At 38.4% G+C, this 14,400-nt stretch overlaps 1 protein-coding gene across 1 annotated transcript; it reads left to right on the top strand.

The window, feature by feature from the left end:
• Nucleotides 1-930: 930 nt before the first annotated feature.
• LOC103696843 (probable protein S-acyltransferase 14) lies at nucleotides 931-12,153 on the top strand. Its single transcript, XM_008778565.4, has 7 exons — nucleotides 931-1,381; nucleotides 2,165-2,411; nucleotides 2,527-2,618; nucleotides 10,877-11,000; nucleotides 11,073-11,158; nucleotides 11,243-11,308; nucleotides 11,647-12,153. The coding sequence occupies exons 1-7, from the start codon at nucleotides 1,169-1,171 to the stop codon at nucleotides 11,770-11,772; spliced, it is 954 nt and encodes a 317-aa protein (XP_008776787.1). The 5' UTR covers nucleotides 931-1,168; the 3' UTR covers nucleotides 11,773-12,153.
• The last annotated feature ends 2,247 nt before the right edge of the window (nucleotides 12,154-14,400 follow it).

Here is a 14,400-nt window from a genome sequence, read left to right as displayed (position 1 = left end):
AATGACGGCATATGAGATCTAGGATTAGGGTTTGCTTCTCTTCTTACATGGCAAAGGCCTACTGCTCCACGTATCCTGGTGTTCGTTGAAATTATTAAATACCCTCTCTAACTCTTGAAATGGCATTGGTCACCTATTTTATTGTAATAGAAACTTTAAAATATTAGAGGTATTTTAAGGATGAAGAATAGTTCTGGAAGCTTGGGCCGGGAATGCGGGGCCTTTCTTTGGCCCGAGGCTTTAGGCAACCACCTATCTCTCCTAAAGGTCGGGCCGGCCCTAGCTAAACTCTACGAAGTTTAGCAAGTGTCATATGTCTTTCACCTATTTTAAGTCCTAACATCATCCACATGGCGCTTGCTTATAGCCGCCAGCTAAGTTGTTGAGATGGGAGTGTACACACTTTCAAAACTCAATCCCATCCCCAACTCCAAAACTTTTAACCAAAACATAATTTGAGTTGGCTTAGGTTACATCAAATGAGACTAGATTGGCTCATGCAAAGTTCAGGTTAGATTGGTTAGGATCTTTAGTTTGGTTTTTATTTCTTAAAAGCTCTACCAGGTAAGTTAGACTCCAACTGGATTGGTTAAGGTGCTATATTATAGTAGGGTAAGGTCATCCAAAGTCAACCCAAAAGAACCCAACCTAGCACAACTTGAATAGGCTGCCCTTTTTTCCAACCCAAGCTCAAGGCAAGCCAGATGTCAGCCTAAACCAACTCTCACTATAGGAAGGTTGGATTGAGTTTAGGTCAAGCCGGCCCAAGTTGCTTTCCAATATGCAACCCCCTAGACCGGACCAGTTCTTGGTCCAATTGCACCCGTAAGCCGAGCACTATGACCTTCTGAAGTCTTCATAAAATATTATCATTGAAGAAATAAAGGCATCTACTTCTAGTGATAAGACCCACAAAAAATTGTTAGAAGAATAAAGAAATATAAAAGCAAATCCCTTCTTCCATCCCCGGGTGCCGATATTCCTCCCCTCCCCTCCTCCCCTCCCCAGCTCTTCCTCTAAACCTGCAACTAGAATAGAACACAAGAGAAGCCAAACGAAGAGAGAAGAGGGAGGAGGGAAGGAGCGATGAACAATTAGCCAAGGGGGAAGAATTTTCTCCTCATTCTCCCCAATTTCCCATCTAGGATTTCTCTCTCGTGCGGCCGTGATGCAAAGATCGGAGACGGTGATGGCGTGGAACGTGTTCAGGTTCTGCACTTCCCTTCGGGGGCTGGGCTCTGTCATGATCTTGATCGTCCTCGGCATCGTCGGCGTCACCTACTACGCCGTCGTCGTCACCAACTACGGCCCCGCCGTCCTCAATGCTGGCGGCCTCGAATCCCTCTGCGCCCTTGCTGCCTTGCTCCTATTCCATCTCCTGGTAATCCTTTCTACCCTCGTCATCTTATTTTTATTTCCAATCCGTTGGTTTGAGCTGAATAGATCCAAAAAAACCTAATTTGATGTCAGACTGTTGAAAAATTACGTTGTCTGATGTGAAAACGTTGCGTTTGAGCGTGAATTTACCTTTAAAGAAAACAAATTAGAATTGGGGTTTGTAAGTGAGAAAAATGTCTGCTTTCTGCCTAATTAATTTGTTGCATGGTTTGATCTCTCTTGTTTTTTTTCTTTTTTCTGTTTGCTTTTATGAATGTTTTGGGTACAAGTAAATATGAACTTTTAGTTAGTAGAGTTTTGCATTCGGTGTTCATGCTGTTTTCTCCCAGTGAATGGCTTAACCACTTGGTGACACTGGCATAACCAATGTATTGATTGATTTCCGACTGCCGGGGAACTCAGTGGGGAATGGAGCAGTGATGGATAGAAGTATTATTTAGTTATTAAAGAAGGATCTGCATTTGCTGAATTGGATAATTAATACTTATTTAGTATTCTGAGAAAGCAAATGATCTTTCCTCATATAGCAATCTTCATTGCAGGAAATAATTCATATATCAATTTAGAATAATGCCAAACATTGGTTCGTTTAAGGTTCTGCCTTTTGGTGATTGCTTGTTTTTAAAAGGAGAAAGTACTTTTTGTATGCTGGAATTTTACTTCTTGAAGCAAATAAAAACTGACACAAATGGAAGGATAGTTAAAAATAGAATGAAGAAAAGGGAAGTGGAGATCTAAAAACTTTTTCTGGGTTTTGGCTTTGCAGTTGGTGATGCTTCTGTGGAGCTACTTTTCTGTAGTCCTGACAGACCCTGGCAGCATTCCACCAAATTGGAAGCCTACTGTGGATGAGGAGAGGGGTGAAGAAGCTCCATTAAATGGCTTGGAATTTGGTAATCAGAGTCTAAGTTTTCAGCAATCGGTTAATCTTGCAGACTCAGGAAGTCCAAGGATCAGATACTGCCGGAAGTGCAACCAGTTGAAACCACCTCGTTGTCATCACTGTTCTGTTTGTGAGCTCATACATTTATGGATTACAAATGCTTGTAGTATTTTACTTAGGAAGAGTCTCCTGTTTGTCTCCTTCTCTTTCCTGTGACTCCTTTTGATCTACATTCTTAATTTTAGGTGGGCGATGCATATTGAAAATGGACCACCATTGTGTGTGGGTTGTAAATTGTGTTGGGGCTCTAAATTATAAGTTCTTTCTTCTCTTTCTGGTAAGTGATTTATATCAAATTGGTCTTCCTTTTTCATAACATTTCTTCTTCTGTTTTTATTTGAGAACTGTGGCTGCCAATTTGATAATGAATGCCCAGAATTACAGTCATAACTCTGTTTATGTCAGTGAGTGAAATTTCATGATACAATTCTTGTATAGAACCTAAGTTTTGAAATGCTAAGATCTTGGTTGTTGAGAAGGTGAGGTAATTTTGGAAACAATGTAGATATTCCAAGAAATCAGCCAAATTGTATGAACCGACATATTGATATCTCAGCTGATATAGTAAAACCAAAATTATTTACTATTTTTAAGGCATTGATTTTGACATTTATTTATTAGAAAAACCCATTTAAGGAAATAAAAGAAAGATGACAAATATTTTGGGAAATAAATCGACAATGCGCTAGCCATATCTTGGGATATAATGGTTTTACTGTTGCAATTAACAATGGCTGAGATTTTAAACATATCATATCGATTGGTGCTTGATGTAGATACATACTGATATATTGGCCAAGTGGATACTTGAGTAGAACTACCTATCCTTATCAAAGGGGAGCATTTATTTTTGTCATTTGATTTAGTTATTATTACTACTTTGAGCTTCTGAATGACTCTATAAGTCATATTAGATGTGACTATTGTCTGATTATGATGAAATGAGCATAATATAGTTAAAACCTATTTGTCAATTGCATGCACTGTGCACACGCAGCACTTCCCTTCAATACCAAATGCTTGGCACATGTGTTTGACACAAGTTGGGACATCTGCTATCTATTAGAAGGCTTGACTAGAGATCATTAAATTGAATAACTCTGTTTTTACCTTTATTGGTATCAATCTTGTGTTCTTTTACGTTTGTGGGTGTGTTTTTGACATAATAAACACACACACGGGGGAGAGAGAAAGGTAGAGAGAGGTTTACAATTCACTATTCTATCCAAACTTCCAAAACTAATATAAATTACGTGAATGATATAATTTATGCATATTCTCATAATCTCATTTCTTACCATAGTCATGTCAAAAGCCTACCATTCGATTAATAATCTCTATATTATCATTTTTAACCAATGCACCTGCAATTCACTAGTTTTAACCTTTCCATATAAAATTCAACTGATATTCGAAGATTTGAAGCTTCTTTTCCTAAATCATGCCCCCAATTTAGTTACAAGGTTGTCAAAGAGGATATATAATCTCTAGTCTGTAGGAACCCTATACGTCGCCTAGGGAATAGGCAACCACCAAGTTGCTTAGGCAGCTACCTACTGACTTAGGCAGTCCATCTTCATCTTCAAACAGAAAGACAAGAATCAAATAAACAGAGAAATTTGAACTAATTGTTACAAGATGGCATTATGCAAAAGAAGTAACTATGTTATATTTTAGAAATGCTAGGACAATCAACAAAACTTAAGGATATGGGATAAAGAGACAAGTAGAAGGCGAAAGTTATGATAAAGGTTTTAATGGAGAAAAGATAGGGAAGGGATTATAAAAAGGATGGAAATAAGAAGATGTGAACTCTCAGTGGGGAATAATCTAGTGGATAGCTCTTTTTGCTGTGAAGAGTCTTAGCTTTCTCTTGTTATTAGATCTCTTTAATATCTTTTTGTGTGCTAGGTGAAATTATTCAAGTATGCGATGGAAGCAAGTCTGAATTCTTGTAATACCTTTGGTGTAACCATGAGCAACTTATCATTGAGTTAACAATAATGCTCAAACACACCTATAAGCTGCACTCATGCAGACCTAGAGAGTGCAAAAGTAGGCACCCATTTGCTTTGTCATTGTTTTGCTCCACAAGTCAAGTACCATATGCATCTTGTCACTTTTTAACAATCAAGCACTATGCCCCCATTTCGTGATGCTTTCGCTGTTATTAATGCTTTGCTAGTTGAGATATGCTATTGCTATCCCTCCATAGAGCCAAATAACTGGGAGGTGAAGGCCATGGCTTTTGCATCCCCTTTGGTCAAGTCTCTATTCTAATGAAGAGCTGAGTACCATCCAACCAAAGGAGGCCTTCTTTGCTATTGCTAGTGCATGCAATCAAGATTCGTCGTTTTGGTACCGGACCCCATATCAGTACCATCATATTACTGTGCCCGTACATTTGGTACGGGAGCCAGTTTGGCGTACCGAGTGTTGGTACACCTGTATTGCATGCCGGTTTGGTACGACATGGTCGGTATTCCCCACTACTGACTGGTTCGGCAAATGTAACATACAACTAGAGTGTAGCACTGCAAACTTTTTTTTTTTTGTTAAAGGGAGGCAACGCCACCCAGTTTATTAAAGGCAAAAGAATGTACAAGAAGAGATAGGAAACAAGAGTTAAGAGAAATATAAGGAAAAGGATGGGTAGCTAGGATGTTTACCCCTATCTATTCTGGGTTAGGATGGGGTAGTTTCAATTGACTAGTCAAGATCTTTGGTTAGGTTTATTTGGATCAACTATTTAGAATATTGGATTATATCAAGATTGACTTGATCTTCCCCTATCCGCTTGTTTGTAACCTTGGCAATATCAATGCACCTTGGAGATCTTTTTCGGTGAACTTGCTTTGCAATTAGTTTATGGAATTAGGGTTGGAGTGGGATGGGAATTCTAACTTTCCTCTCATTCTATTGTCTGATTTGCACATGTGATGGAATCACAATTATCTTGGAATCGCCATACCCTTAAATGAGAAAGAATGATGTTTTGTTACGTGCTCTTAGTAAAAAATGACAATGAGTGATATACAATTGTAGAACCAATTTGTGGCATTTATGGTACAGGAATGGCAATAAATGATTAATTACCATATGAATCTTAGGAAGTATTATTTTATTAGGATGAATACTTAAAATATGATAAAATTTACATTGAGCATTATAACGGTTGCATTAATATAATATTATATAATATGATGGGAGGCCTCCGAAATAATTATAATGGTCATTTTTCTAAATTGAGTTCTATTGCTTAGTTAAGAATATGTTGTTAGAGTTTAGGAAATCACTATTCAAGCCCATTCATAAAATAATACACTATTATATATTTTAAAAGTTAATTTTCTAAATTAAATGTAACAATGGAATTTGCTGTTTGTTTCCCTTTTCTTCCTTTATTTTGCCTAAACAGTGGAATAGGAAAGATGATTCTGAGTTCGTATCTTCCATTCCCATTGCATTCTAGTTTCTTTTTTGACTCTTTCATTCATGGTTTGCCGAACTGTTCCAAACTATGTGATTTGGGGTGTACCGAACTGAATCAGTCCCTAATCGGGATGGTTCGCCATATCGAAATGGCATAAAAGGCGGTTCGAGGTTTTTTTGCTTCATTTCTTCGTCCCCGATGTCTCCTCGTGCTTGCCTTCCCCTTACTGACCGATACCTACACACATCGCTCTCAAGTAAGCTCCCTCTCTCTCTTCCTCTCTCCCCTCCCTCTCTCTCTTCCTCTCTCCCCTCCTTCCCTCTCTCTAGCTTCCCCTAACTCCCTCTCTCTCTCTCTCCCCCTCCCTCCCTCTCTTTTCCTCTTCCCTCTTCCCCATGTGGTCTCCTTGACACCGCTATCTTCGTTTTGAACTGGTCCCTATCATCTTCGTTTCGGAAGAGGAAAGTGGAATGGGGAGATAGGAACAAAGCAAAGGACCGCAATTGCGATCCTTGGTTTCGAACTCTTTTATTTTTTAACTTTTGAATTGAAGTTGGCAAATCATATGCCAACTTTCCTTTAGTGAACTTGGCGAATGGTCTGCCAATTTTAGTTCAAAATTTGAAAATAAAAAAAGAGCCTGAAATGTCGGAACGGTATAGCATAGATTTGTATCGTACCGTACCACCCACCGATCAGTACGGTTCCAGTACTGGTTCAGTGAATCTTGCTTTCATTACCGAACATAACATTGTTTCTTTCATTATTCAATTAACAAGTGAAATCAAGCTCTTCTTCAAATGAGACACTTGTGGAACATTTTCACTTCTCACATCATTCCACTAAACATCCCCAAGAATAACTTACCAACTCCAACTATCTCATTTGTCTAGTTATGCTCCATCAAAATTGAACATGCTGAACTAAGTAAGACATGGGCATGTGCAAGGGGCTTTGCTGCTATCAAGAATCTAGTTTTGATGAAATGTCAAACTAGAACCTAGCATAAAGATTCATCATCAATGAATCATAATGCAGATCCTTCAACTTGGTGCACTTTTTTTTTTTAATTTTATGCTTTTATTTCCTTTGCTTGATTACCTTGGCTTTCTAAACTAAAATGTTTCCTATTCAAGTAATCTTTCTTCAAATGCTTGGTTTTGCCATAATACCAACAAGCACTCTTTTCTTTTTGGCCTCTTCACGTTGATGTAGACTTGGAATTGTTTAAACAATTCCTTTATGAACCTTCTTTTGAACAGTCCCATGTTATGAGATATTTTGTTCTGAATTTTCATGAACTTCCAAAAGATGCATTTATTTTGGAGTTTATTTGCAAGAAATTTATTGAAACATGTGTCCATATCAAGGTTTGCAGACCGATATCGGGGCTCGTATTGGCTGGCAATTAGTTTGGTATGGTACCACTACATATCCTACCTAGCCGGGGCATATCGAACCATGTGGAGGGAGAGGGTGGGAGGGAGGGAGGGGCTTATTGAGGGAGGAGACGGAGGAAGAGAGTGAGGGAGTGGGGAGGGGGGAGAGGGGGGCTTGTAGAGAGGAGGGAGAGGGAGAAGGAGAGGGAGGAAAATAGAGATAGGGAAAGAGGGAGAGAGGGGGAGAGGGAGAGCGAGGGAGGAGGCTTACCTTGAGGGTGATGACATTGGTTCATGTCGTGACGTCAAAGTGGAGGAAGAAGGAGCGAGTGCATAAGTCCGTGGGGAGCTCTCAAAGGCTCTCGAACCATCAAAGCTGGTGGGGTGTGGGAGAGGTTATATAAACTGATTTGTCCCAGTAAACCGAACTATTCCGATATGGTGTCGGTCGTTCGGTACACACCGATCGCCCAGTTCAGGTTGGTTAACATGGGTCCATATCAAGATAACCCTTTTATTTGTGGCATATGCTTGTAATTAAAGTGTTGTAAAACTTTGGCTATGTGCATAGCTGCCTTACATCTTTTTTCGTTCTCTCCAATGCTTTTAAGTTGTCAAATGATGTTGTTTCTATTCAAGTGCTTGGAGATTTTGGTGATTTCATCTTTAAACAGTACAATCTTTGCATGAAGATGCAATAGATGGTGGACTTTGTTTACCACAAGTTATGTTGCTTTTCATGAAAATTGTCATATTCTCTCCAACACTGTTTGTTAGAACCTCATCTATCAAGTACAGGTTAATTGTGGATAATGCTTTCTTATCCAACTTATACTTTCATTTTGGGTCATCAATGCAGACCTTCTGTCCGTCCTAAGTAGTGCCCTTCATTGACCTTGGTCTACTAGCAAATCATGAATTTTATTTTCAAAACCTACAAAATTCTTCCTCCAAACTTCTTTACTAAAACCAACTTGGTGTTGTCATAGAAATTTGTCAAACACTTTATGTATAACCTTGAAGCTTTGATACCATGGTATACCATACCGGCTGGGACCGGATGGTACGGGGCATACCGTAACGTACTGGTTCGGTATCGGTACCCAGTATGAGTGGCATACCAACACTTGGTACGTCAAAAAAAATTCGTACTGTATTGTACCAACACTGTGCTAGTGTGGCATCGGTATGGGATCCGGCACCGAGACGGCGAATCTTGTTTAATACTATATATAGCATTGAAGGCATTGTTAAATTATTAGGAGCTAGATCACCTAAAATGTCAAGGTGGCGAAATTCTAGATATAATCCATGCCCAAGATTACAAAAATATATGGAGAAAAATGAAAGGAAAGAGAAAAGACAAGATAGTGAGATACCAAAGAGTGACATGGTTCATGCATCGTGGGCCTACCCATAGATACAAAGGTGACCAAATAATTTGCTATCAAGATGAGAGATTTGAAGGTTGATCATGGAGAGTTTATCTCTTGTATTTTGTTTGGCATACCAGCCACCATAGCAACCTCCCTTCTTGATCCACCCTCGTATATGTAGAAATTTAATTGTTTCCAATGTGGTAAAATCTTGCCATTGGAGAACCTCAAATGCACCTTTAAAGTGACTTGGATGGCTAGGGCTTGAGAACAAGTAAACAGAGATGGGAAATCCTTTTCACTCCTACATTATTGTAGGGACTTTTCTAGAAAGCCCTGTTTTTATGCTTCTTTTTTTCCTCGTAGGCAACTAGCAAAGATACCCCACATAACCCAAACCAAAATGGACCATGTTAATGCGATAAGTAGGTGATTTTGATTTCAATTATCCAATAAGCACATCTAGATTGGGTTAGGGTTTTTGGACTCAAATGGTTCATTTCATGACTGAATTGGGCACAAATTAGTCTGATCAGAGTCCAGCGGAGTTGAGCAAATAGGAGTTGGCTCATTATCTTCTTTTTCTTCAATGGCTAACTATCTTCAATGGCTAGCTATCTTCAATAGCTAGTATCTTCAATAGCTAGTATCTTCAATAGCTATTGGTTGTTGGGCTTGTAATTAAGCACTTTAGTGTAGTCTTTAATATGCCGCAGAGGCTTAAATTCTTAAGAACTTCCCACAGGAATTTTGCTTTGAATTATTCTAAAACACACTGGACTACACATTGGAGAACCCATGTGCTTGATGTATAATGCTTATCTTCATGACATTGACCTCCAATGCTTGAAGAGTCACCATCACATTATTATTTACTTCATTCTTTATGATTTTCTTTTTTTATATATTGATTTTTTTGTGCTTGACTCAGATTTGGGGAGTTCTCTCATGAAAAGTTGAAAACTAGCTTGGAAGATGACAATTTGATGAATTTGCTTCTCAAAATCACAACTACAAATTTCATTCTGCGTTGGATACAACCACGATATGCATTACTTATTTAAAGTGTCGTCTAATTTAAAATTTTTAAAAGCTCCCACTTATTCATGGATATGCTTGTGATACTCCCCGGCTAACTCTCAAGATGAGGGAAAAAAATTTCTTTTTGTGTAAAGGTCTGCCCCTTGGATTGATTGCCATTTTATGTTTATTTTTTGTTAACTGAAAATTTTGGTAGTCCCTGGCCTTGTTCACACTGATAATTGTGTCCAAAACATATATTACGTAGTACAAAAACTGGTGCAACTGTGTGCAAAATGTTGGCCTAACCATGTGCAGAGGGACTAAATACAAAATGCTAACTATGTAAGGACTAAATGTAAAATGACAATCAAACAAAACATTTGGTGTTAAGTTCCCCTTATTTGTTTATTATTTTGATGAGTTTGGCTTTCTATGATATATGATTAGTTTGTGATTTTGTGACGTTACTTTATGAAGTATGAATAATGTCATTGTGATAGCCTATCATGCTTTGTGAATTTTTTCTTAGTACCTCAACATTGTATATTTATTATCGTGCTATGCCAGCCATATCATGCTCCTTAAAAAAGAAAAAAAAAAACAATCGACATATTGATATGTCCATATCTTGGACTGGTATCCATATCTTGGATCGATATCCATGGTTTCTTGATCTTCTTTAGAACCATACTTAGCTTCTTGAGTTTATTTCCATGCTTTGTTATATGCAAGGTTTGCTGAACCAATACGGGAGGGCATATTGGCAAGAATGGGCTTGTGATGGGACTTACTAGAGGGGGAGAGAGAAAGGAGGGTCAAGCTAGTAAGTCCTATTACAAGTCCATTCAATTAACCGACAGGGCGAACTATCCTGCTTAGCCCATTACAAGCAACCATGGAAAATTCCTGGTTTGGTACAGGAGGTGGACACTCGATGAAGCAGCTCATCAAATTGATGATGAGCAAAATTTTCCAAAGTTGAGGCTGGTCTTGGGGGTTTGTTTAAAACCCAAAATCTTGAATAAAGAGTGTTGCTAAATAGTTCGACCCAAAGATTAATACATTAATGATTGCCTGCTGTGTTCAACTAGTAGAAATAAATATCAAATTCCTAAAAATAAGACATTATGAATCCTTACTGTGGTTCATTACATTATTTACAACAAATAGCATCCTATGCAATGATTTCAGGTCAGTTTATCTGGGCAGTCTCCAATCTTCTATCAATGTTACAAAACTATGCAAAATATTTTTCTTGGCTCTTAAAGTGCATTATGTCATTGATTCTGACATCCAACCATGCCCTTTGGTTTTGTGCATACAGTTTTACACATTTCTTGAGACAACTCTTGTTACCCTGTTGCTGTTGCAAAATTTTATTACTTTCTTTAGTGATGCGGAGATACCTGGAACACCTGGAACGCTTGCGACTACTTTTCTCACATTTGGTTAGTATGTTCCTCTGGGTTAATCATGAACATTGAAAGCTATGTTCTGAACCTCGCTTCCCTTTTGTCTAGTGTTGAACTTGGCTTTTGCATTAAGTGTTCTCGGTTTTCTGATAATGCATATTTCGTTGGTGGCTGGTAACACAACTACTATTGAGGCAAGTGTCTGGTGGTATGTTGTTACTTATTTCATTAATATCAGTTAAATTCAATCTTTATTTACTTTAATATTTTATGAACAGGCATATGAGAAGAAAACAACTCCAAAATGGAAGTACGATCTGGGCCGAAAAAAGAACTTTGAGCAGGTTTGGGCTTTTCCCCCTCTTCTCCTCCTCTTTTCCTTTCATGGACTTTGAGTTGATAATATTTCCTACTCTGCTTTCATCTCATGCTTGCTAAATACTTGATATCTGCCTACCTGTATTGGAGATGTTAAACAAATCTCAAAGATTTAGTACTAAGAGGGTTAAGGCTCAGATGTCAATCATGCATGAGTAATGGTTGTGGAAATTGGTAGAGTCTGCTTCATCTTTCAGGTTTTCCTTAGTTACCGTATATGCTTTTTATCTCATTTTCTTGAGATATGGATGTGATATAAACTTAATCGATACAGTCACCTTGTCTAATATTAATTTTGTATCAGGTATTTGGAACTGACAAGAGATACTGGTTCATCCCTGCATATTCAGAAGAGGATTTGAGAAAGACACCAGCACTTCAGGGCCTCGACTATCCAACCAAGGCTGATTTCAGTGCACAGGAGTTCTAACAGGATCCTATTAGGATTACAATTACCCCATCAGAGACAAAGCCTTCTGGGCAATCTGTAGCTTTCTGCATCCTACCAATATTATTGTCATGGTGGTCTGAAAGCTTCAATACAGTAGTTACCTTTTAGATCAAGCCAGCATTAGTGGTTGGAACAGAGCAGGATAGGTAATGAAATGGGGAATCTTTCAATGTTGTCACATTTCTTTTTTATTTGTACTATTAATGGGGAAGTTAGGCAAGTCCTGGTTAGTGGAGGTGCGTGTTCTATGGTCTTTTTTATGTTTTCCTTTCAGGTAGCTATTGTATAGACTAGGCTTTAAACATGTTACATTTATTATTCATAAGCAATGCAGTATGTTATACATCAAGATTAAATTTACTGAGATGCCGGAAAATACAAGCTAAAGGAAAATATGAGACTATCAATGTGACAATTATTAGAGTATATTGAGAACAGTGGATGGTGTTAATGTTTATCAATATATTCGGACCTTAACTACCGAACCCTAGGATGTCGGTACTAAGCATTCTGTTGCAGTGCATGAGTATTGTAGACCATGACACATGATAAACTACTTTGGATTGGTTGAGCTATAAAGACATGACTTGTACTTCGCTAGTATTTGTTGTCAACTTGCTGTTTGCTTGTGATGATGACGATGATCATGACGATGAATTTGCAATTTCTTTGCGAATGAATTTTTCTCTGGATTTGCACATTGATAATTTTCTTATTATTTGTAGTCTTATCCTGGACAGAAAAAAGGAAAGTTTGTAGTTATCTGTATGAGAGCAAGACATGGATTTTTGATGTACAACAAGCAAATGGTCTCTTAAATGACCAAGTCTACAGGCATCAGTGCATGCTTTATGTTGAACTTGTGAACTAAACATGGCATCACATACCAAACTAAATGGCTCTTGTGGCTATTGATCCTTCTCATGGTTATTTGGTAGAAACGTGAGAATAAGTGGTTTGTTTCTACCAAGGCCCTCTTAGATTAGAATTGTGGAAAGTTATCAGCTTGTAAACAAATCTTAATCATGATCTGTTTAGTAATAAAAGGATTATTAAGTGGATAAGTTTTACGTACTAATTGAATAGGTCTGCCTTACCATCTTCTCTCTCTCTCTCTCTCTCTCTCTCTCTCTCTCTCTCTCTCTCTCTCTCTCTTCATATATATATATATATATATATTAGAGAGCCTATATTAACGCATCTAGCACCAGGTCCAAAATGATTGCCATGGTATTTTATATTCTTTGGAGTCAGGACTTGGCATCAAGACATGAAGCAATAGATTAGGAAGTGAAGGGAGCCTCAAAAGCTGAAAACTTTGATGGAGGCTATACCATTAGCTCGTTTGTATGACGAGAAGACAAATTTGTTGCAATAATAATAGAAACTTGAGCGTGCTAAGGAACTTCTTGCTGCAATATACTATTCAAGAAGCTAATCGTCTCTTTCTTTCTCTCTCTCCCTAAAAAGAGAGGCAAAGCCCAGCTGACAAATATGTCATTAAGTAGATGGAATTAGAGGGAAACAAAATAAAGTAGGGAAAAAGAAGAAGAAAAAGGGATAAAAGAAGGTACAAGCAGAAGAACGGGTTACAGCTTAGATAAGAAATTGGGATGCAGCCCAAGCTTCACAGTCGCTAAGATGTTTGCACCACCTGTGAAAAATTGCAATGGTTGTTGCAATCGTTGTTGGAATATCTTTGGCTGCCAAGTGGTTGTAAAAATGGCTGTTATGTTTCTTCCACGGCGTCCAAAGCATTGGGAAGGCAAGAGAAGTTCGTAACAATTTGAAGTCCCGGCTGCGTCGCCCTGGAGGTGTTCGGTATCTAGTGGCTTATCATCAAAATTAAGACGTCCGTTGATAGTTCTCCAAACTTGTCTGGAGAAAGTACTATCGAGGAAAACATGTGCATGCGTTTCTAGATCAGCTGCACTGCAGCAGGCACACAGGTCTACTTCAGTCCATCCGCGCTTTGCTAAATTCTTAGCAGTAAGAGACCTTCCTGGATAGCTAGCTAGGTGATAAAGATGACTTTCTGTGGTAATTGTAATTTCCAGATTGGCCGTGCCGAGCAGTAGTCCCCTGAATTTTAAGATTTTGCAATACGATTTCATGGTAATCTTTTTTGTATTCCATTTCCAGGAGTTGCTATATGGCTCTCCATGTTGCTGGTGTCAAGCATATACAGCAATTTTAAGTGTTCATTCTGAGTTTTTAGCTCCAATGGTGCATTGGCGAGATCTGCAAGGTGATGCTTTAGTCCATGATTTGCCCTTATACTTTTGAAAGGTGATGCTTGCTGTATGTGTTGCTGTTCAAAATCTGACTTAACAAAGATGCTTTGACGAACAGCGATTGGCCAAATCAGCTAGAGTTGGATTGTATAATGCGAGATCCAACCTGCAATTAGGAGTTGCCGGAATGCATCCAACGGAGGATCCTCTAATGCTTAAGTCAGATAGTTTTGGTGGAACAACGAAGATCTGAGAATACGAGCAATGAGCTAAGAGCAAAGTGAAATTCCTTTACCTAGGGTTCGTTAGCCTAGTATATATAGAAAGGATGGTGAGTGTCCGTTGCGATCTGGTTGCATGATAATCGAACGAG

This window comes from Phoenix dactylifera, chromosome 5 (assembly GCF_009389715.1).
Source record: "Phoenix dactylifera cultivar Barhee BC4 chromosome 5, palm_55x_up_171113_PBpolish2nd_filt_p, whole genome shotgun sequence".
NCBI lineage: Eukaryota > Viridiplantae > Streptophyta > Magnoliopsida > Arecales > Arecaceae > Phoenix > Phoenix dactylifera.
The sequence above is the reverse complement of the archived record's forward strand: the minus strand, read 5'-3'. Positions and strand labels throughout refer to the sequence as shown.